Source organism: Squalius cephalus (assembly GCF_949319135.1).
Source record: "Squalius cephalus genome assembly, chromosome: 22".
Taxonomy (NCBI): Eukaryota; Metazoa; Chordata; class Actinopteri; order Cypriniformes; family Leuciscidae; genus Squalius; species Squalius cephalus.
The window spans coordinates 17121992-17144323 of NC_137143.1; the positions used below are offsets into that span (position 1 = coordinate 17121992).

The 22332-nt window shown below is 36.5% G+C and overlaps 1 protein-coding gene across 1 annotated transcript in view; it reads left to right on the forward strand.

Moving 5' to 3' along the window:
- Nucleotides 1–22019, forward strand: part of naaladl2 (N-acetylated alpha-linked acidic dipeptidase like 2) — a 295368-nt gene extending 273349 nt beyond the window's left edge. Inside the window, exons 13-14 of the mRNA XM_079856568.1 lie at nucleotides 2662–2860; nucleotides 18434–22019. Of these exons, the coding sequence (XP_079712694.1) occupies nucleotides 2662–2860; nucleotides 18434–18620 (386 nt within the window). The 3' untranslated portion in view covers nucleotides 18621–22019. The remainder of the gene's footprint in view (nucleotides 1–2661; nucleotides 2861–18433) is intronic.
- The last annotated feature ends 313 nt before the right edge of the window (nucleotides 22020–22332 follow it).

A 22332-nucleotide genomic window follows, 5' to 3' on the forward strand; every position in this document is an offset into this window, starting at 1 on the left:
ATAAGAGTCTCGCGTTAACGCAGCGCGTTAACGCCGATAACGGCCCACCACTAATATATACACACACATATATATATATACACACACATATATATATATACACACACATATATATATATATATATATAAAATCACTTTGTGTTTGGTCACTTTTGACCACAAAGAACACAAGTGTGACTCCCAAACGACCAGCACAGTAATTTACATTTAAAATTAGGCTTTATTAAAAAAAAAAAGAAGTGCACTTTTTAAATGTACTGAACTGTGTTAAGAAACTGTGTCATGAAAGTACACTTAGAGGCCTTTTTATTTAATTGATATTACATTATCTGCAAGTAGATTTTTAGTTAAAAGTAGATACTTTTAACATTTGAAGTACACTACAAGCGCACATTCAATACAATTAAGCGCATTTCTTTTTTAAAAGGTGACGTGAGTGACTAGGTGTGTCGGTGTGCATTTCATATGTACTGTATTTGTTTGAGCATTCAGTAGTATGTGTGACTAGTATATGTGGATGCAAGTGTTTCATGTATGTATGTGTGATTGAAGTTTAATTTAAGCACTAGACGGCACCTCATACTAGCCTGTTTAAATGCACACCCACCTGTCACAGCTCTGGCATTATCTTCTAGAAGATGTACAGTTCTTAACAGCTCCAGCTCAGCACATGATTAATGCATGCTTGAGTAAGCAAGTTGAAAGACAGAGCAGAAGCATGTCAGAATTTTTTGATGTGTTCTTTTGAAATTCAACCTCCTTAAACTGAGGATAAGTTTAACCCACAATAGAGGGGTTAAGGTTTGACTCATTTGTTTGATTCTGAATGCGGGCATATGGAGGTATGCCTGGAGAGCGTCTTTATTTAGCCCAAAGATTTTCCGTTAAATACTAGACTGTTTCATTTTGAGGGCCAGAGCTCTGCTGGAGTTTTGAGGATTGCATTTAAGCTGTCAAAACAGTTAACAGCTAACAACAAGTAAAGTCAAGTACAGAGCCGAGGGGTGTGTCTGAGACGATTAGGTTTATGAGGATGAAGTGAAATTGGATGAAAGCTGCTTTGAGTGATGGAAAGGTGAGGTTAATAGCAGCTGCAATGCATTAAGCCCAATTTGGCCGTCTGTGTTATTCTACCTAAAAATGACTAAAATTATGATGTGCCTAGCAATTGCGCCACACTTTTAAGAATGCATTAAATTCTTCCAAAGTGAAAAAGACTTTTACATTGTACCAAAATTTCTCAAAAAACTAAAAAAAAGTCTTGCTATTTAGAACTTTCTACTCATCAAAAATTGTAATGGAATTCAAATAATTACATTTTAAAATATAATACACTATATTAAAGGGACAGCTAAATTACATTTATTATAAGATTGTTTTAAAGGCACAATATATACGAATTTTGGATTAAAATCAAAAACCACTAGAACAATGTTATATTTTTGTTGACTTGTATACTTTCCAACAATGTTTAAATCCAGAGAAATCAGCTATTTTAACCAGTATAATGTCCCTTATCATTGCGTCACCTGTCAATGACGTCACATCCATGTTACCCTCAATTTCCGATTTTATTTCCATAGATACCATGGAAACACCAAAGACTTTAATATATTTTGTGTTTTATTAGACAGGTGATCAGCTGTTTGGATACCTTTATCTACAGAAAACTTACACCTATTGTTTGAATGTCTTGTTTTCTTGATTTACTGTGTTTTATACCCAAAAAGTAAATCTGACTATTTAGTCAAGCGGCTAAAATGGCATAATCAGAAAGAGCGTTAATTTTAGTAACAGTAAAACAGCATTTTCTTCACTATTCAAAGTTTTGAAATGAATTGCATTGCGTTTAGCAACACAAGTCATCCAGCTTTTATTAATATGATATTCTAATATCGATCTAGCTTACTGCAGTGTGATGAAACATACATTTCTATAAATTTCGACCTCTAGTGGCTAAATGTACATAATGTGCCTTTAAGTTCACTTAAATAAAAAAATAATAGGCCCGGTTTCACAGACAGGGCTTAAAGGAGCTGTATGTAAGAAATGTATTTCAATTAATCATAAAATGGCCCTGATATGTCACTAGACATTAAGAAATCATGTTCATTTCAAATACTTATATCGCTGACAACAGTAGTACGGCTAGGATATTGTCATTTAAAAAGTGAACTTGCAGCCCTCAACTGATGTTGATGTTGTCATCTTGTGTTTTGGCCTGAAGCCCCACCCTCCATCTATCTACCAATCACGAAGTCAGAAGTGTTTCGGCATCCGGGTTGCCAGCTCTGCTGCTCTTACCACAGCTGCAGCTCCTTGTAGCAGCCTACGTTCCTGCAGCATATCTGGCAACCTCGAGTCAGGGGGGAGGGGGAGCGGATACACTGCTCTACAGTAATTTGAAAGTGATTGCAGTACCAGTTTTGGCCACAATCTTACATACAGCTCCTTTAAGTTAAAACAGGATTTGGCTTTAGTACATTACATTAATTTGGAGATTTAGTGTGGAAATATGTATTACAATATAAAACAATATTACACATTTTAATGTTAGGTGCAATTAATCATGATTCATTTCAGAAATTTTTTTGATTAATTCATTTTAATGTATTGACTGCAGTAATTAATATATCATTCATATGTCTCATTTTTTTTTAGATGACCTACTGGGTCGGCCCGACCTGCTGAACCTGGCTGCATCTTTGAGGGACAGCTCAGCCTTCTTCCAATCTGAGGTCATGCGCCCTGCCAATGACCCCAAAGAGAGGGATCCAGCCCATGTACGCATGCTCAATGACGTCCTTCGAGATCTGGAAAAAAGCTTCCTTATCCCGAACCCTTTGCCAGGCTTTTACAGGTAATTGTTTTACACCTGTGGCTTTCAAGATCACAAACGTAAAAAAAGCATGCTAAAATATGTATGAATCCATACATTTTTACAACATGAAGTCTTTCATGTAAACAACTAATATATTCATACAAAGAGCCCTTACGTTTCTAAGGAAGTGAAAAGTGGTGAAACATAGGAGACTTTGATATACCTGAAAACAGAGAGATATCAATTATTGAGGGTTTGGGGTGAATGAAAGCTGAATAAAAAGTATCTTGTTAGAAGAGAAAAGAAAGTGGTACTGAAAATGCCAATTTATTGTCACATCACAACAAAAAAGCATCAAATATTGCACACACCTTTTTTTTTTTCAGAGGACTGACTATCCTACTTTTCCCCCACACAGTTTTACCAAAAAAAGTTTGTCATTACAAGTTTGTTGATCTTTTAGAATGCAATTCATAATATAAAGTGTAACAGGAGTCCCCCCCCATCATACGACATGATACACAAATTTATTAAATAAGCTCAGCACGATTGCAAATCAAATAGCCACGTTGCCGTCTCTGCGGGTCTCAGAATCCAGCTCTCTGTCAAGAGTAATATCAATTAAGATACTCGATCATACACATTTTCTACTACTTGATATGTCTATTTAAATGTTTTAAACCTTGCGCAATATGATAGGCTACCTATCTCTCTCTCTCTCTCTCTCTCTCTGAGACAGCAAGCATTTAGGCTATGTATATCTTTATATTTTAGGCAATGTATATCTTTATAAATAAGGCTATCTTTATAATTTGTTCAGATTTGCATTTGTATGCATAATTAAAGTTGTTTTAGCAATTTTCAACCACTGAATATTTTCTTTCAACTTCCATGTTCTCTAATCAACTATTTATAGAGTCCGACGACTCTTATTTGAGGTTGTGGATGATTGTCCTGACATAACTCTGTACACAAAGTTCCTCTTGAAAATAAAGTTTTTTTGTTTTGTTTTGTTTAGTTTTAGTTTTACATTTAGCATTATTGTTTTAATTAGAAGATATTTAAATATGTAATTTCCAGCATTGGGAAAGGTCCCCAAGCCGGTGTTGTGTTGAATTCTGTGACCTACCGAATTATGTGACCCTAGTAGGTGCTATACTGTATTGAGCTAATCCTAATCCTAACCCTACCGTCACAAGGTTATGTGTACGGTCACAGAATTCGGTGGGTCACAGAATTCAGCACTACACCTGAACTCGAACTCGGGTCTCCCGAAGCACAACCGCACTGCATCTCGAAGCACTGCCTACGAGGCTATCAGCTCCAACAATTAGAAGACATTTAAATAAATGTTATAATTATTGTAGCAAATTAGCTCAAAAAAGGGAATATATAATTAATAATCATACCCATGCATTTGTATCTATATCCGACAGTACGATCTTCTTATTAACTCTCAAGGAAGATTCTTCTTCTTATCAACTCTCAAGAAAAGTTATTCCTCTGGTCATGAAGAATAACTTTCCTGTTCTATTAGATTACTATAAAGTACTCAACAATATAAAAGCTTATATCTTAAGATCTCACATTTAAGAGACTTTGTTAGGTGAGCAGGAGACAGAGGCAATCAAGCGTATAATGGGTTTTAATAAATTAAACTACACATACATATGACTATACTTAAAGAATACATATAAACAGAATAACGAAAAGTAAAGAAAGAAAGAGAGCAGATCACAGAAAGGCAAATATCACAAACAATTAACCTTTGAGAGCCAGCAAAGAATCACATCTCCTTGCAGGGGCAAACAATCTTAAACACATCTAAATCTCAATAGAAAAAATACTGTTTGCGTGTGTGTGTGTTTGATGATCCTCGCTGTGTCTGTGAGTTTGAACCGTTCTTTCAGTTCTTCCGGAGAGTGCGTCATTCGCGGGAAGTTTAAAATGTTTACTTGAAAGCAAAGTTGCCGGAAATTCAGGCTAAGTCCATTTCACTTGGAGATAGAAAGGAATGAGCACGAAAGAAAGACTAAAATGTAAGATAAGACTAAGACAAGACCAAGAAGAAAGACAAAAGTAGTAAGAAGTAAGATAGCGATGAGCCATCATCCTTGTCCTTTAAGGAAGACTTAGTCCACACCTATTTTGGGGGAAGTGACCAATAACACTCAGAAACTTTTAGCGAGTTTCTTTGTCTCCTTCTGACAGCCTAATTTGCATGTTTTATGACGGTGTCCAGAATTGTTCATTTCTACTCCAAAGGATGGTAAACATAGTATAATACATTTTATCACATTTTATAATACATATATATATAGCTAAGGCAAACCGAGAGGTTTAATTCGGTACCAAGAAAGATATGTCTGAAAGATACAAAAGTAGAGATACATTCTTACACTTGAATATAAGCGTTTAAAGTTCAACTAACACAACTAGAAAGTCATAACTAGGCTAATATGAGGTGGGAAACATACATACACACAGATGTACATATATACATTTTGGAATGACTTATGAGTTAAATGGAAAGAACGTTTGTGTATGTATATTGGTGCATCTCTCAGATGTCTATCCATGCCACCTGGCCTCAGTGCCTGCCGTGGGAGGGGAGTTGAGTTGATTAAGGTCTTTTTGAAGCTCACGACGGAGTTTGGAGGTGTTTCTGTTTAACCTCTGCCATGCCACTAAAGTGACAATTTGATGCAGACTCATTGGCGCTAGGCCTGTGATTTACATGAATGAGTCCAATAGGTTAAAAGCTTTCTGAAGCTTAGAATGAATAAGTCATCGTGATTTCGTCCAGACGCTACATTATAATACAAAATAATTATCTTATGGGTTATACAAAGCATATTTGTTTTAATTAAAAAAACGAAAGGGAACAGATATACATTTAAAACGGTCTTCTCAAGTAATTCGACAAACTTCCAGTTAAAGTCCCGCCCACTCACGGTTTTACTCGAATACAGATAAGAATAATTGTCAAGTCCTACTCTTGTTCAACTTCCAAAGGACACAAGGACGACTCAAATTTCCGACTCAATCACTTTTCTTTTTCTTTTGGCTTTGTCAGTTGATTGGTCTGTTCAATGAATTAGGTTGTAAACCTTTAAAAACAGAGAACAAAAGTTACCATTTTAATTAAACATTTTAGTTAAACATTTTTGATGAATTTTAAATGAGTTTAAACGTTTAATTAAACATTTTAAATTAATTTTATGATGAATTACCCTTTTAAGCCTTTTACATGGAATAAAGAACCCATTTAACAAAAAAAATCAATGAAGTCAATGCTACAATGTGTTCCTTAACCAATCTACACAGCAGTTAAACATAGCTCAAAAATATTAAGCAGCATTTCAAACACCATGAAAGTAAATAAAACATTTCACCGACCATTGGCGTCTTTGGAGTGAACTTGGAGTGTTTTCTCTGTGAAGTTTGTTTGTCTGAATGACTGAGGACCTCCATGTCTTCACAGGTGCTCCAAATCAGTGACAATAACTGATCAGGTGACAAGCAGCCGGTTTGCTGCTGCCGGTGCATTCTGGGAAGTGTAGTTCTTTGAGACTCATTTCTGAGATTCAGCTCAACAATAATTTTGAGATTGTTACAGATCCATAACCAGATATACAAATCCAAATATTGGCTCTGCTGGAGTACAGCAGCTACAGCGCCTTTCTTTGAAAACAGTGACCATACTGATGTATTTTGGGACATTGGACTGCATTTCTGATCAGCGTGCACCTGGCAGTGCGGTAGACTGTTTATCTGAAATGCACCTAATGAGTTTTTTTTTTTATGTGAGCTATTCCAAAAGCAACATTCTTGTGCTTTCCTTAGGGGGTCAATGATGACATCACTTTCCCATTTACTGGGACAGACGATACTGAGAGACATGCTAATTTGCATCTCTGTCAAATTCTTTTATCCCAGACATAAGTGCCAAGAAGACATCCTGAAAATGAAAAAATTAAACAAGGAAAGAAAAATAAAATCATCTCCTTCCTCTCAGAGTTGCATTATTATTCAGCTATACAGTATAGAAATGCTAATTTCTTAGTATGACAATTATATTGCATTTAGAAAAGCCTGCATTGGCTATTTATAGTGTATGTGTATTGTACATATATAATTTAAATAAAGAATTTGCCTCCAGGTTCATAAAAAATTAATGATCATAAAGATTATTAGTTGCTCATAGTGAAAGACCATAATTAGATTATAGTAGGAATCTATAGGAATTTATTAGTCTATATAGTCCCATGATTCCCCTAAGGGGGTTTTTGTGGGTCGATGGACTGAAGTAACCATCATTTAGCGATTGTGCTGATGTCATCAGCTTTTGCCATCACAGAGAACAGCACTTGGGTTCCATGATTCAGCAATGCAGGTCAATACACAAAGCCAAAATCAAGAATATTTATACGTACAAAAGCATCCAAGGTCAGCAAATTAAATGAACAAACAGATTCTTTCTTTAAATCAAGTGTTCCTGGTAGTTTCTTCTGACAATGGCCATGATTAGGGGCATGGAAATGCAAAGAAGAGTGAAAAGGGGTCAAACACAATATTAAGAAGTTCAGGCCTGTATTGCAGAGTTAATGGTTTCTTGATCTAGATCTAGATCTCGATCTCAAAACTGCAGGACTTTGGCCAGAATAATGTGCTAAAACACTATTGCAGGTAATAGAAGTAAATCCGTCAGTTGACTGTGATTCAGTCCTCAGCTCAACAGAACAAAGTGCTGATCTTTAGCCACTGTCCTCACACACTCCTCAACCGCAGGGATTTACAGATGTGCATCTAATGGGAATTGGGTTGCAGCTGGATCCATAATGGAGTGGCCAGCAAAACACTGTGCAATCAAAACGGATGGACGATTATTTCTCCTTTTTGTGTTTAGGGGAAAGCTAGTTTGATCTTTCAATCAATCCTCAAGGTCTACGACACATCCTGGGTGCTGCATTTCTGCTTTGGCTTTTTTCTTGCGGCATCAAGAGAAAAGTCAAAGCAGAAATGCAGCACCCAGGATGTGTCGTAGACCTTGAGGATTGATTGAAAGATCAAACTTGTTGACGTCTGTTGGTTTTGCTAATCTGGTCTGAAGGAGGCCCGTTATTATCAAAGCGACATGCAATTGTAATCAGCGGCAATCAGCGTGTCCTGGAGTGGTTTTTATTAAATTAACAGAAGAGGAAGCAAACGGATGAAGTGCGAGAGACTCGTCAGGGTACCTGCTCATTATATCTCTTTGGGTTCTGGCCTGAGAATTAGCACCCTCTTACTGATTCCCATTGTTTCAGCCCCTGTTTTAAAGGAGTCATAACCTAGTCTTAATTTGGATACCTACTGCTGTATTATAGTCTTTCATGCCCTTCTAAAAAATAAAAGTGGAAAAAAAAATAAAAACAGAGCTCCTAAAACCTTTATTTCTGAAGGCATTATTGTCTCGCGAGATCTGATGCGATGTTTTGGCTGTCGTGGACGTAGAGTCCATTCCCCGTGTTTACCTTGAAGCTAACGTTACATACAATAGCCGCATTAGTAGTTAGCTGCTGTTTGTTACACACAGTAGAGCAATAAAAACAGTCTTACCGTTTCAATTTCAGGCAAGTCCCGGATGGTTGGAATGGCACCTTTTTTCAAACGGAGCTTCGTGGCCAACTTCGCCTGATATTGGCCCAAATTTGTGAATGATTCCGGCGTAAAATGTTTAGCGCAGACACCGAACAATAAGCCAGTTGAAAGTGTTGCTGGGACAGCGTCATTAAAAATGAATTTTATCCACTGGTCCCTGATAGTTTGGTCCGTTTTTGGTATAGAAAACACATTCGCATGTTGTTTCTGGCAGTCAACCACAGAGCAACTCACGTGTGCACTCGGTTTCTCCATCTTTCGCGACTGAACTGAATATGAGGGGGAGAGGGGAAGGGCGGGCTTCCTGCTGCGGTGTCCATATATGGTATATCCTGCCCCGTCTTGATGTCAAGACGGGGCTGAAATCAAAATCTCGTTTTTTAGTGCACGTGCACGTGGGCTATTTTACAAACCCTGAGGTAAACAAACGCTTCACTTTTAAATATCGGCTTCCCGGCCAGTGTATAATCATTATGCAATCATAACATACATTGATTCTCGTGGAAAAGTGAAATTTGCAGGTTATGACTCCTTTAAACACTTGCCTCTCTGTTTATTAATCTGTTTTAACCAATGTATTAAATTGGTGCAATTGAAAATGGATTGGAAAAAGATTTAGTTCTCTCTGTACGATATAGGCACTCACAGAAGCAGCTTGTAAAGTGTCAAATGAGCCATTATGAGAACCCGAGTTTCCACCAAAATGACAATTTTGATATAATTTACGCACCCTCATGTCACTGCAAACCTGTATGAGATTCAGCAGAATGTTCATGCTGTTTTTTTTTTTTTTAATTTCCATACAGTGACTATGAATGTTAACCAAGGCCTGTCAAGCTTCAAAAATAATTAAGAACACCATAAAAGTAGCCCATATGACTATATTCCAAAACGATTTGATAAAAATGATAACAAACAGATACAAATTTAAGTCATTATTCACTTAAAACAAACCTTCCCCTTTACTGTGTCACGCAGTGGTTGACGTGGGGATGAAAAAGAGTTGGATTTAAGTGCGACAGTAATTTATTAAAGAACAAAAATCAAAATCACAAATTACCCAGAATACTTCAGAAATCTCCAAAACCACAAATAGAACAACCACAAAATACTGATGATAGCGGACGAACTTAAGCACAAACTGAGGGCTAGATATACACAAACTAATGAGGGGTGGAACATGACAGGTGTGATTAAATCAAAGAAAGAACTAACGAGTAACCATGGTAACTAACAATAAGTGGGAACAAGTAGCCTAACGAAAAAGAAACAAGAAACAGAACAGAGAACAGTGCAAAAACAACTCAAAGTCAAACTCAGATCGAATTTTCGTGGGTGAAATTCAGTCATTTTAATAGCAATCCATGTGATCTGGGATTTTGCATGATGGCAAAACATTTCCCCACACAGATTTCACAGCGGGTTCAAGTTGGTCATGCAAATTCATTGACCAAGAGAAAGTTTAAAAGTGACTTCTGTGTGAGCTGTGCTTTATACATCGAGGTAAAACAACCTGTACATGTGTATGTGTATGAAAAAGTGCAGAGTAGAATGACAACTCATCAATTATACCGCTTATAATGTACAGTTAAACGAAATTGTTATATATCTCATGAACAAACTAAAAGCACTATGGCCAAAACTCGCTGCAGCCAGTTTTCAAAGTTCTCTCTCCTCTGCGCTTTGATTAGTTTTCTTCTATTTTCCACATATATTTCTTTCGTAAGCACAGTGGTGTTGCCGAAATCTCAACAGGTGATGGGCCACTGTTTGGCGGGGGAGCTGCGAACCTCAGACCTTGTGATAGGTTCCTTATAACCTGCACATAAACAAACAGTATTGTTACGGTCACCAGCTGAAGTGCCCTTGAGAGTGACCAGAGGGCACTCCACATCAGAATATTGTAATTCCCTCACAAACTGTACCACGTTGTTTAAATAGCAAATGCATTGCGCCCATCTGTGAGCCTATAGGGATCTCCCAGTCACGTGACCCCTAGCCGGGTGTCAGCCATTTTGACGGTATATATCCGTCAGCTACTCCGTGGCAATGGATCTATTATTAGGGGTGGGTAATATATATTATTAGTATATTATTATACTAGTATTATTAGTATAATTATTTTATAATTAGCCTAAATATTGCAATACTTTGCGCTACAGTATTGATATAATTGCGTGCGCAAAATATCTTGATACTGAACAGAATCGATATTTTCCCCCACCACTATCTATTATTAGCACAGCGGCCGTCATGTCATCGCACTTATTAGCATCACAAAAATATATATACAAGAGGAAGATAAAGGAATTAGGAATCATAGATCCATATGAAGCACCACAAGTTCTTTTTACAGGCATTAAATGTGTAGAAAAACTTCCTGACATAGAGTTCGGTGACATTTACAGCTACCTTTTTCACTTTTGCCTGTTTATTGCCGCCAACCACTTGTTTCTCCGTTTTGTTTCTTTTGGGATACGGCATAAAGATACTCCTTTTGTATGATCACGTATCTGATCGCATCCAACTGCACAGCATCGCTCGGGCATGATAGGAATATTTCACGACGAGCTGTAGTATCCATAGACAGTATGGTATCACCGGCGGTTTAGCATTTTCTATTCCGTCAAGATGGCTGCTCCAAATGGCGTGACATCACGCGGGACGTCCCTATGGGCGTGTTGGTCTGAAAACGAGGTGTGTTCAGGCGCATTGTTGGTGCGTTGCTATTTTGAGGCAACTGAAATAGACTGCGCCATTGACCAACTGAAACCTGGTCTAAAGTCAATGGTGCTATTTTTTTTTTTTTTTTTTTTTTTAAAGAGCGCGTTAGTAATGTGCGCGTACACTCTGCTTATTAAACACACAGGGCACACAAACATGCCAGATATTAAAAATAAAAGGATGACAATGTAAAAGATTATTATTGTGTAGATAAAGATATGGTGGAATCCGGCTTGTCCCGTAGAAGGTGCGCTTTAACCTCGCGCATGAGCAGATCCGTTTGCGCTCTTTCCACTATCAAATTCCATCATGTAAATAGCGACTCCGCCATGGCGCGATCGCAACTGGCATTGACTCTGATTGGTTTATTGCACGTAAAGCCCAAAACACACCCATTACTCATTAAGAGAATAGGACAACCCTTTTAGCCATTAAACCGACCATTTTTCCCGTCGTTAAACTAGCAAAAGTGGATTGATACACACCCTAATCGTGTGTTTCATAACCAATCATGACATGGAATTGGAATATGCACATATTCAAATTATATTTGATAGCTATGGCCTACGTTTTAGTTGTTTCCTCAGGATACATGGAGTCTAGCACACAGGTTGTATGGGGTGTAGTTATTGTATTTTTGCCGCTTTTTAGAACTTCACGGATGTGTCTTTATGTCACCAATGCTACAAATAAAATCATATGGGTTTAAATTGTCATAAGAGTCAGTAAAAAAAAACGTACTCTTACTTACTCTTTTTGTTGTGTCATTATTGAACGTGCTTGTCAAATGTAACTGTTCCTCCAACAGTCAGGCATCAGGTAAGAGTTTAGCCTCATTTGGCTGAAAGAGGAAGAATAGCACTCTCAAACACTCTGGAAGAAAACAAATGTCAATATTCGGTAGACACTGAACAGATACTGTTGATCATACCTCACTGATACAACGACTTGTCAGTATTGGATTATCTAAACATACTACTATCTCTCAAACAGAACTCAATGTGTACAGGCAGAAGGTTTTATCTCTGGTTCACTCCTATTTACTCTATATATATAAATAATATTGATAAAAATGTTCATAATGTAAGTTTTCATTATTATGCTGATGATACAGTTATATATAGTTCAGCATCCACACCCAATCTGTCTCTCTCTCAGTTACAGCTTGCATTTAATATTGATCAGCGTAACTTATTTAAAAAAAATAAATAAAATAAAATAAAAAAAAGTTTTAAATGCTGATAAAACAAAATGCATGTTGTTTTCTAAATCAAAATCAATCCCTCATAATCTTCTGCCTATTACTACATCCCAGGGTTCGGAGATTGAGTTTGTGTCTCAGTATAGGCATCTTGGGATTTTAATTGATGCATTTTAATTGTTTGTGTCTCTCTCCTTTGGCTTTCATGTTCAGTAACTGGTGAAAAGATTGAAAGTGAAATTGGGTTTTTACTTTAGAATCAAATCCTGTCTTTCTTTTGAGGCAAAAAAGAGGCTTGTTGCAGCCACTGTTATGTCTATACTGGACTACGGTGATGTTATATACAGTAATGGTCAAAATTGATGGCACCCCTGATAAATATGATAAAAAAATGGCTGTAAAAAATAAATCTGCATTGTTTATCCTTTTGATCTTTCCTTCAAAAAATTCGCAAAAATCTAACCTTTCATTTAAGTAAAAGAATTGAAAGTGGGGGGTAAATCACATTATGAAATAAATGTTTTTCTCCAAAACACGCTGGCCATAATTGTTGGCACCCCTAGAATTTTTTATGAGAAAAATATCTCTGAAGTATATTCCCATTAATATTTACATTTTTAAGCACACAAGGGTGACTAGGAACATGAAATTGTCCAGCTATGACTTCTTTGAGGAAACACAAAGGCCAAATTCCCTTAATCATCCATCACAATGAGTAAAACCAAAGAATATAGTTCTGATGTGCAGCAAAAGATTGTTGACCATCACAAAATAGAAAGTGGCTGTAAGAAAATATCTAAAGAATTGAAAATCCCCATTTTGACCATCAGGACAATAATTAAGAAGTTATAATCAACTAAAGATGTTACGAATCTGCCAGGAAGAGGACGTGTGTCTATATTGTCTTAATGGATGGTGAGGAGGAAAGTATGAGTGGCCAAAGACTCTTCAAGGATCACAGATGGAGAATTGCAGAGATTAGTTGAGTCTTGGGGGTCAGAAAGCCTAAAAAAAAATGATCAAACAACCCCTACATCCCCACATGTTGTTTGGGAGGGTTTCAAGTAAAATCCTCCTCACTCCTCCAAAAGTAAACTCTAGCATATTCAGTTGTCAGACACGACTGGATCTTCAAAAGGGACCGGATTCTGTGGTCAGATGAAACTAAAAAAGGGATTTTTGGCAGCAAACCCAGCTGATGTGTTTGGTGCAAACAGGGATGAAGAGTACCCCATGCCTACGGTTAAATATACTGCTGGATCTTATATGTTGTGGGCCTATTTATTTGCTGGAGGTCCTGGACATCTTGTTCAGATACATGGTATTATGGATTCTAGCAAATACAAACAGATAAAAAATCAAAACCTGACTGTCTCTGCTAGAAATCGTATAATGGGCCGTGGTTGGATCTTCCATCAGGACAATGGTCCAAAACAAACATCAAAATCAACACATAAATGGGCAACTGAGCACAAAATGAAGCTTCTGCCATGACCGTCCCAGTCCCCTAAACTGAACCCTATAGAAAATGAGTGGGCTGAACTGAAGAGAAGAAGCACCAACATGAACTTGAGAATCTGAAGGATCAGGATGGTTCTGTATGGAGGAATGGTCTCTGATCTCTTGTCAGGTGTTCTCCAAACTCATCAGGCATTATAGGAGAAAACTCAGAGCTGTTATCTTGGCAAAAGGAGGTTGCAGAAAGTGTTTAATAACAGGGTGCCAACAATTATGGCCAGCGTGTTTTGGAGAAAAACATTTATTTCATAATGTGATTTACCCCCCACTTTCAATTATTTTACTTCAATGAAAGGTTAGATTTTTGTGAATTTTTTGAAGGAAAGATCAAAAGGATAAACAATGCAGATTTATTTTTTACAGCCATTTTTTATCATATTTATCAGGGGTGCCATCAATTTTGACCATGACTGTATATATGCATGCATCTTCACAGTGTTTACATGCTTTAGACACTGTCTATCATGGTGCACCGAGGTTCATAACTAATCTTAAAACCCCTCACTCATCATTGTGTGTTGTATGCTCGGGTTGGATGGTCTGCTTTGTCTACTTCCTTCATATCTTTATACCTGCATCTGTAAAAAAGTATGTTTGTAGCTATAGCCTACGGTCCCAGGAATTATTCTTACTGTCTGTTCCAGTGGTACGTACTGAATTGGGGAAAAAGGCATTTTAATTTGCTGCTCCCTCTGCCTGGAATAATTTGCAACGTATGTTGAAATTTGGGGAGCTGGTTTCATTGGACATTTTCAAAGTATATGATATTGAAATTTGATTGGATTTGCTTGTGTGTGTATTGATGGATGTTATCTGTTAAACTCAAAGGAACTGTGTCTGTCAGTCTTGGCCAGGACACTCTTGTAAAAGAGATTCTTAATCTCAATGTGCTTCTTCCTGGTAAAATAAAGGTTATAATAGATGATATCTGGACCCATGCGGGGGTGTACGCTAAACTCGCTTTTTTGGAGAACTCTTTCTCCATTAAAAACAAGGTGGTGTTACCAGGGACCCCAGATCAATATCAAAGATTTTGTGGAGAGATCTATAAAAATACCTCCAGCAACAGTTGGTGTAAAAAGGATATGACTGAAATCGTAAAAAAAGGACCAGACTTGAACATGATTTAACAACCTGCACAACTTAATAGTGTGGACCATTAGTTTAACAAGTCTTTTGTTGCATCTAAAGATCAGGATTGTGGAAGTCGTGCTTTTGGTAAAAGTGTTTTAACTTCATTGCCATTACAACGTAAAGTCATAAAACCCGGTAACTTGGAAGGATGGAACAAAGGAGGGAGGAAATGTAACTTGCAGCTGTTTACATAAAACAGTAGTCCCTTGTGAAATGAAGTATGCAACACAGCACATACAAAGCAGACGTTTGCCTTCTTAAATATTACTACCACACAAAGTCTCATCATAGACACGACTCAATTACTGATTGCTTAATCATGATTAGACGAGACTTAAGTCTATGTGTAAAATGATACATTCGATTAAGTGTCCTGTGATATTAACAAATCCAACATCACCATCTAAAATAGCAAAAGACAAATTAGCAAAAGTTATATTTAATGCAATAAAAAGTTATTTTAAACCCACTTTAAAGTGTAACTTCACCTATTTTATACTCGCTTTGTATTGATACAATGTCAGTAGTATATGTAAATTAACAATGTTTACTCGTTCTCTGTTTTACATAGACCGAGAAATTCACATTAGGACAAGCAAAGGGGTAAAAAAATAATAATAATTTTTCATATTTTCCTTGTCTCCATATCTCCATGTCATTGTCTCCATATTTCTGATTCTTTGCAGCCTTTAGCCTCGGCCTACAATGCGCTAGATCGTTTACTGGAAACTGAAAATAACTCACTCCCCCTAAACATTTACTCTTTGAACACTTGCACCCGCAAACAATACAAGTCGACGGCATCATGACTAAAAGTTTGCTGAGAAGTATTTCCTGCTAAAGCAAGGCGGTAGATGACGGCGCTCAAGCGTATCCATAGCAGACTGGGGAGTGGCTTTGGACAGCAAAATGCATTGTGCATTATGTGTATTAAATCTTCCCTACCTATTTAGCCAAAGGGAAGACAACAGCCATTTTTCTTTGTTTTCTCTAGTCAGGTAGCACTGAATAAATAAATAAATCAACGCCTTTCTACTGTATAGGCAGCCAAAGTTTTATTGAAAGCCCATTTTAACAGCAGTGAAGTATCCCTTTAAGTAGGACTTATGTACATCTGTATACTATGAGTGAGTGAGTGAGGTATTCAAAATGTCATTTGGTAATCAACTTTCAACAAATGCTGAGCTTAACTTGTATTGAACCCAGAACATTCCTATAAGAATGATGGACTTTCTGAGTGATATGACTCACAGGCCAAACAAAAAAAGGATAACCATTTCCTTTGGGAAGAAAGAGAAAGTGCTTGAGATTTGGACATTTCAGTTTTTCACTTTAAATATATCACACATATGAAAGGCTCCAAGGCCTTTCACTGTACTGTCTTTTTAAAGCTTCATAATTCTGCTAAAATGATAAGAAACAATAAGCTAACATATTTCTATGCGGCTCTAAATGTATCACTTGGTGAAAGGAGAACAAGCTCTGTTCTCATGTGATTTCTACCTTTCAGTTAGCAAGATAGACTTCATGATAAGGATTTCATATAAGCTTTGGTCTCTGAAGGTCATCGACTCATTCCCAACTTTAGCTGACCTGTTTACAGATAAAGAATTGCTTCATTTATTAAGGTTAGATCATGTGTGAAGCCGGTTAAAACACTCCAAAAACAGAAATCAATGTGTGACCCTGAACCGTGAAGAAAATGGCCCAAAGTCTGTTGATCGTGATGATTGTCATGCAGGAGTTCAGGTGATTTCTCTGCAGATTACAGTTGAAAACATGTGTGGTTGCTCCAAGGTTTTCCAAGGTAGTTTTAAGACACATTGGTATTGATTTTGTGATGTATATATGCTCTCTGTTACATCTGAACATGTGCTCGTAGGTACATCCTCATCCTCATCCTCAGAAGAGCTTCCTAAAGCAGCATTTTTTAAACAGGTTCACCGACCCTCAGAGATCTGTTGTAAATAAATAAAGAACACAAATAGCAAAGTAATTTTGTGCAGATATATAACTCATGATTCAATAATTCATAATGTTTGAGCATTTTTAACATGCACATTGTGATTTTTGAAGCATAGACTAAATAATTTTTGTTTTATTTCAATTCAATTAATTTTGTATTATTGCTATTATTATTTTTGGATTATTATCAGTATTTATAATAATTTACTAATAATTGTATTTATTGTTAATATTACTAATATTGTTATTAGTTTAATTTATTTACGTTTGTATTACTGTTATTTTTGTTTTATTTTAATTCGATTTTTTATATTTAAATTTATTTCATTTTGTATTAACTATTATTATTTTGCTTTCTTTTAATGTATTATTTTTTATTCATTTTATTAATAATGCCATTTGAATTTCAATCATTTGTATTATAACTTTGTGTTCCATTTGAAGACAGTCAGTTAAAGCCCAACGTATACTTTTTTTTTTACATGTACAGTACGTGTATAGTCAAACATGTAGCCTTTCGAAGTATAGGCCTACTCCAGTTGATAGCATGCACAAACGAACACAGGTGGTCGACACATGCGCTATGGAAAGTTCCATCTTTGTTCAGTTTGTCTGTGATATTTTTATCTAGAAGTTATGACCGATACAAATGTCTTTGTATTCTTTTAAACTAAAATTACGGCTATCTCATAACCCCCCTCACACAAGTGCTTGTTAATGTGGGCGTCTGTCGTTGTTGTTGCAGTCTCCGGTGCTTTGCTGTTGTTGTTCCGTCAGTTTAGTTCTGTCAAGATCATTATCATCAGAGATGATTGACAATTAGCATACAGTTTGGATTGATGTTATGCTGTAAAACCCAATAAGTTAACTCAACTCAAACTGATTGAGGAAACTGATTGCTTCAAACCATTTAAGTTTAAAAACAAATACATATGAGTATTTTGAACTTATATTCACTATATATATTGAGAGTCATATTCACTCATAATGTTGGTTTAGTCAATCATTTTGAGTATATGTAACTTGAATATTTTAAGTTCGTTCCATTAATTTAGAGCTAAAATAGCAAATAGGTTATTCATAACTTATTCGGTTTAAGTTCTGCTTAATGCATTGCAGTTTTTTAGTTAATATCACATTTTTTATAAAGTTAAATTAACTTTTCTTTTTAAATAAATATAGTATACTTAGGCCTTAAGAGACAAGTCCTCTGTATAAATGCCTCTAACCAAGAGCCATCCACTCACATTAGGAGAAATAGGTATGTGAATAATTTGTGGATGTTAAAAGTTTTCTCTCTCTCTCTCTCTCTCTCTCTCTCTCTCTCTCTCTCTCTCTCTCTCTCTCTCTCTCTCTCTCTCTCTCTCTCTCTCTCTCTCTCTCTCTCTCTCTCTCTCTCTCTCTCTCTCTCTCTCTCTCTCTCTCAGGAACATTCTGTATTGCTTGAGCAGACAAACTCCACGCTTCTCTATCCTGAAGGACGCCCAGGAGGTTCCCTGGCACAGCAGCGTCAACCAGTCCCTTACTCTGGTGTCCAGCGCCATCAGTTCAGCGGAGAAACTCATAGAAAGTGGACTCGACCTTTTTGAGAATGCAAATGAAAATCTACAATGACATCTGGAAAGAGATCGCATGGTGTCAGAATATGACTCAAACCCTGGGATCTTCTGACCGACACGCGTTTCAGAGGGATCTGAAGACACTTTGAGAACTGGGGGATATCATTATGAAGTGCACTATTTACCTAATGCTCACCAGAAGAATTTCTTCAGGCCATTACATAAGTTATTTTTTTTTGTTCCTCTAATAACATAAAAAAATGGTTCAGCCTTTGTGGTTTCTAACATCAGGCTAGGAAGATTAATGAGAAAAGAGTCAGGGAGCTAAACTCTATAACTCGCGGGGTCGAGGCTTTTTGTTCTGAGAAAAAAAACACCAGCAGGTTTATCACCAACGTTTCCAGTCACATAAACCCCAGAGGACGACTGGAAGTCAGGACTCAAAACAGGTTTTTATTGAAACAACTTGATGCTTGAAACATGTTTCAAAATATTTTAGAATATATTTTATTTGCTAGTCTAGCCCACCATTTTACAGATGGGAAGCAATGACCTTGGGAAATGGTGTGATCCGCAATCAACATGGAGTCGGACTTGATAATGCAAAACTTACTGATAGTAAAAAGGACGGAAGCAGCAGCGGCGTGTGCTACTGTGACAGTCTCTCAGGGGCGTTTGTTTCAGAATCTAGAAAAATAGTAATGGAACAAAATATTTGTTTCAATAATGTGTGTACATTATTATTTATTTATTTATTTATTTTTTTTTTTAAGCCAATTAAAGTTGAACTAAGACAGGTCAAGTCGACGAAACAAGAATTCAGGGTAATGATTAACTGAAACTCTTTGGCAATAAAGTAGTGGTATAATTAGAAACATACTAATAATTTTGCGAATGGAAATCAGTCAGGGTAAGAATGCAAGTTTAAAATCCATAAATCCAAGGCAAAACAGAGACATGTCTTCAAGAGGTGTGAAATGAGTCTACATCTGATTGGTTGATATTCCACCAATGAGGAGCCAGGATGGTGAATATATAAGCTAGACAAACAGTGCAGGTGTACTGTATGTTGTCATAATGGAGTGTGTGGGGTCATGGTTACATCATGTCTTTTTTTGATTCTGGCGGCCAGTGTATTTGTTGTCAGCATTTGCACTAATGTTGTTTCTCTAATAACTATTTTGGAGAGAAATAAGAGTTTTGTGAGCAACTAATGACTTCCCTTTTACTTTAGATACTTCACTTGCCTTTTAAGTATGAAAAACAGCTCAATTAGAAATACAAAATTCAGGGAATCTAGTTTGACCCAGCTTTAATTTATTTACGTGCCTTCAAATGAGTCATACATGCTTTTAGAGCAGCAATTTGCACTCAGAGATTTAAATACCAAACATTTACCAAAATATTTTGTACTGTGGTTGTGCTTATTTATAACTTTTAAGTTATGGAGATATTATTTGAAAGGTTTGTAAAGTTAAAATTAATTTCTTTCTGCTTTTTTATTGTTTCTATTCTGTTTAGTAAGCCCCTGGAACATAGTTTTAGAGAGCAGCCATTTAAAACTGTGCATCATTTCTGCATTTAACAGAGTTAGCATTTCCTTAGTTATTATGACAATCCTTTTAAACAGATACTGCATTTGCACATAATTCTGTGGACTCCTCTACTGCTGGATTACTACACTAAACAACCCAGAAGAGTCCAGCTCATTTGCATTGCACTAAAATGAACTCTTAAACTGTTAACCTGCCTGTGTGCTCTTTTATTTATTTATTTTATTTTCTAAGTATATGTAAATACTGATAATTTAATCTGGCTCTTATTTTGTGTTGGCCCAAGAGAATTTTCAGGTTCAGTTATGTCTTGAATTGCAACCGTTTGTATTGTGGAGCATTTGTATGAATTTTATATCATGTGAAATCTTTTCAAACTGCAGCTGCAAGTTGCATGTTTTTATTTAGATTAGAATAAAGAAGTTAGACTTATTTAGATTTAGAATAGTAGGCGATTCGTTCTTATCGAATGTCAGACACTGAAATTGCACATACTGTTGTTTCTCAGTGAAGTATCTCACAACCGAAACACTAACTGCATACAAGCACACATATAAAAGGGGCAATGTAAAATCAACCAGCAGTCGTCACTAAATAAACCCCAATAGGGCGATCAGGACCCCTATGTGGAGAGGAAGGGGTTTGTTTTGCGAAAACGACTGGCCGACTATATACATTGTTTCCAATATTACACGGCTACTCTGCAAATATATAAATAGATGTTCGTTCATTATTAATAATATTAATGTAATGATGTAATTTTCACCACAACTGAAAACTAAGACATGAAAGTGTTGTTGGTTTAAGTTAAGGTGCGATCACTTTTACCATTGTTCGCCAATTTCTGAAATCCATTCATTTCAATTGGAATCCATGCGATTTTGCATGAGGGTAAAAGATATCCCCACCCAGATTTCACAGGAGGTTCAAGGTGGTCATGTGGATTTGCTTATTTCAGGTATGGTAAAATTATTGAAATTCTCAAAGGCAAAACAAGTCTATCATTATTTCAATAGAGTAGATGAATGAAGCACCACTAACACAAAAATTGTGACAAATTTGCGTGACCAACTGAATCCATTGCGAAATTTGCGTGGGGATCGCATTTACACAAAATTCCAGTTCGCATGGATTCCTATTGAAATGGCAGAATTTTTCACATTAAAATTTGCAGAGCGACGATAAATGTTACCACATCTTTACTCGGATGGGCGGACTAATATTCATACAGTGTTGCTATAGGTGAAAGCAAATATCTGACAGCTGATGCCAATCAGAATCGAGTATTCCAGAGAGCCGTGTAATAAACACCCATGTAGTGTAGATCTGTAAACAGTTTTTCCCAGTATTTTTGGCATTACTTTATACTGATATGAGTACTATTGTAAATGCAGTGCATGTTAAATCATTCTTGTATATGGGATGTCAAAAGCTTGAGAACACCCATTTTGGAGAACGACACTTTTGAGCATAATTCATGTGAGTGTGCTTGATGACACGTACTAAATGACATTTTAGTGCATTCAATGTCCTACACTAAATGACATTTATGTTTTGTCTCAAAGGACTACAGAGGTTGAATCCAGACTTTTTATACTCAGTGGGGCATTAAATATAATTGTGTTGTCTTTAGTTTGATGTCTTGTGGACCCACATGGGTCAGAAAGCACCTAATGGATGGACAATGTGAACACGCTCTCGCTGTTTGAATGGGTGGAAGGTTTTATTCAATTCACGGTATGTTGGAGAAAAGAATATTTTAAATGAGGAGCGATATATAATGCGAAATTCAAAATGCATTTAACTGTAATAAGGGTAGAGAGGATTTCAATTGCATGTTATTTTTTTCTGCTTAATTTGTATGCCACTGATCCTAAGGCAATAAATACCAGTGCTGAAATAACATCTATTTGATCATCAATCTCTTTTCCTTTCTCACTCACACTACATTTCTCTCATTTCACTACCTTGAGAATGATAAGCTGCATTTTTCTGTCAAGTATATATCTAGTAATGAGTAATGTGATTCTGATGGCAGCTGGAAATTGCCTTGTGTTAAAATGCCCCTATTATGCTTTTTCGAATATCACCTTTCATGTAGTGTGTAATATAGCTGTTTGTGAATGTAAAAGGTTTGCAAAGTGTCAAAGATCAAAGTGCACGATAAATGGAGTTATTGTCTCCTAAAATAAAGAATCGATTCTGAACTGCCTG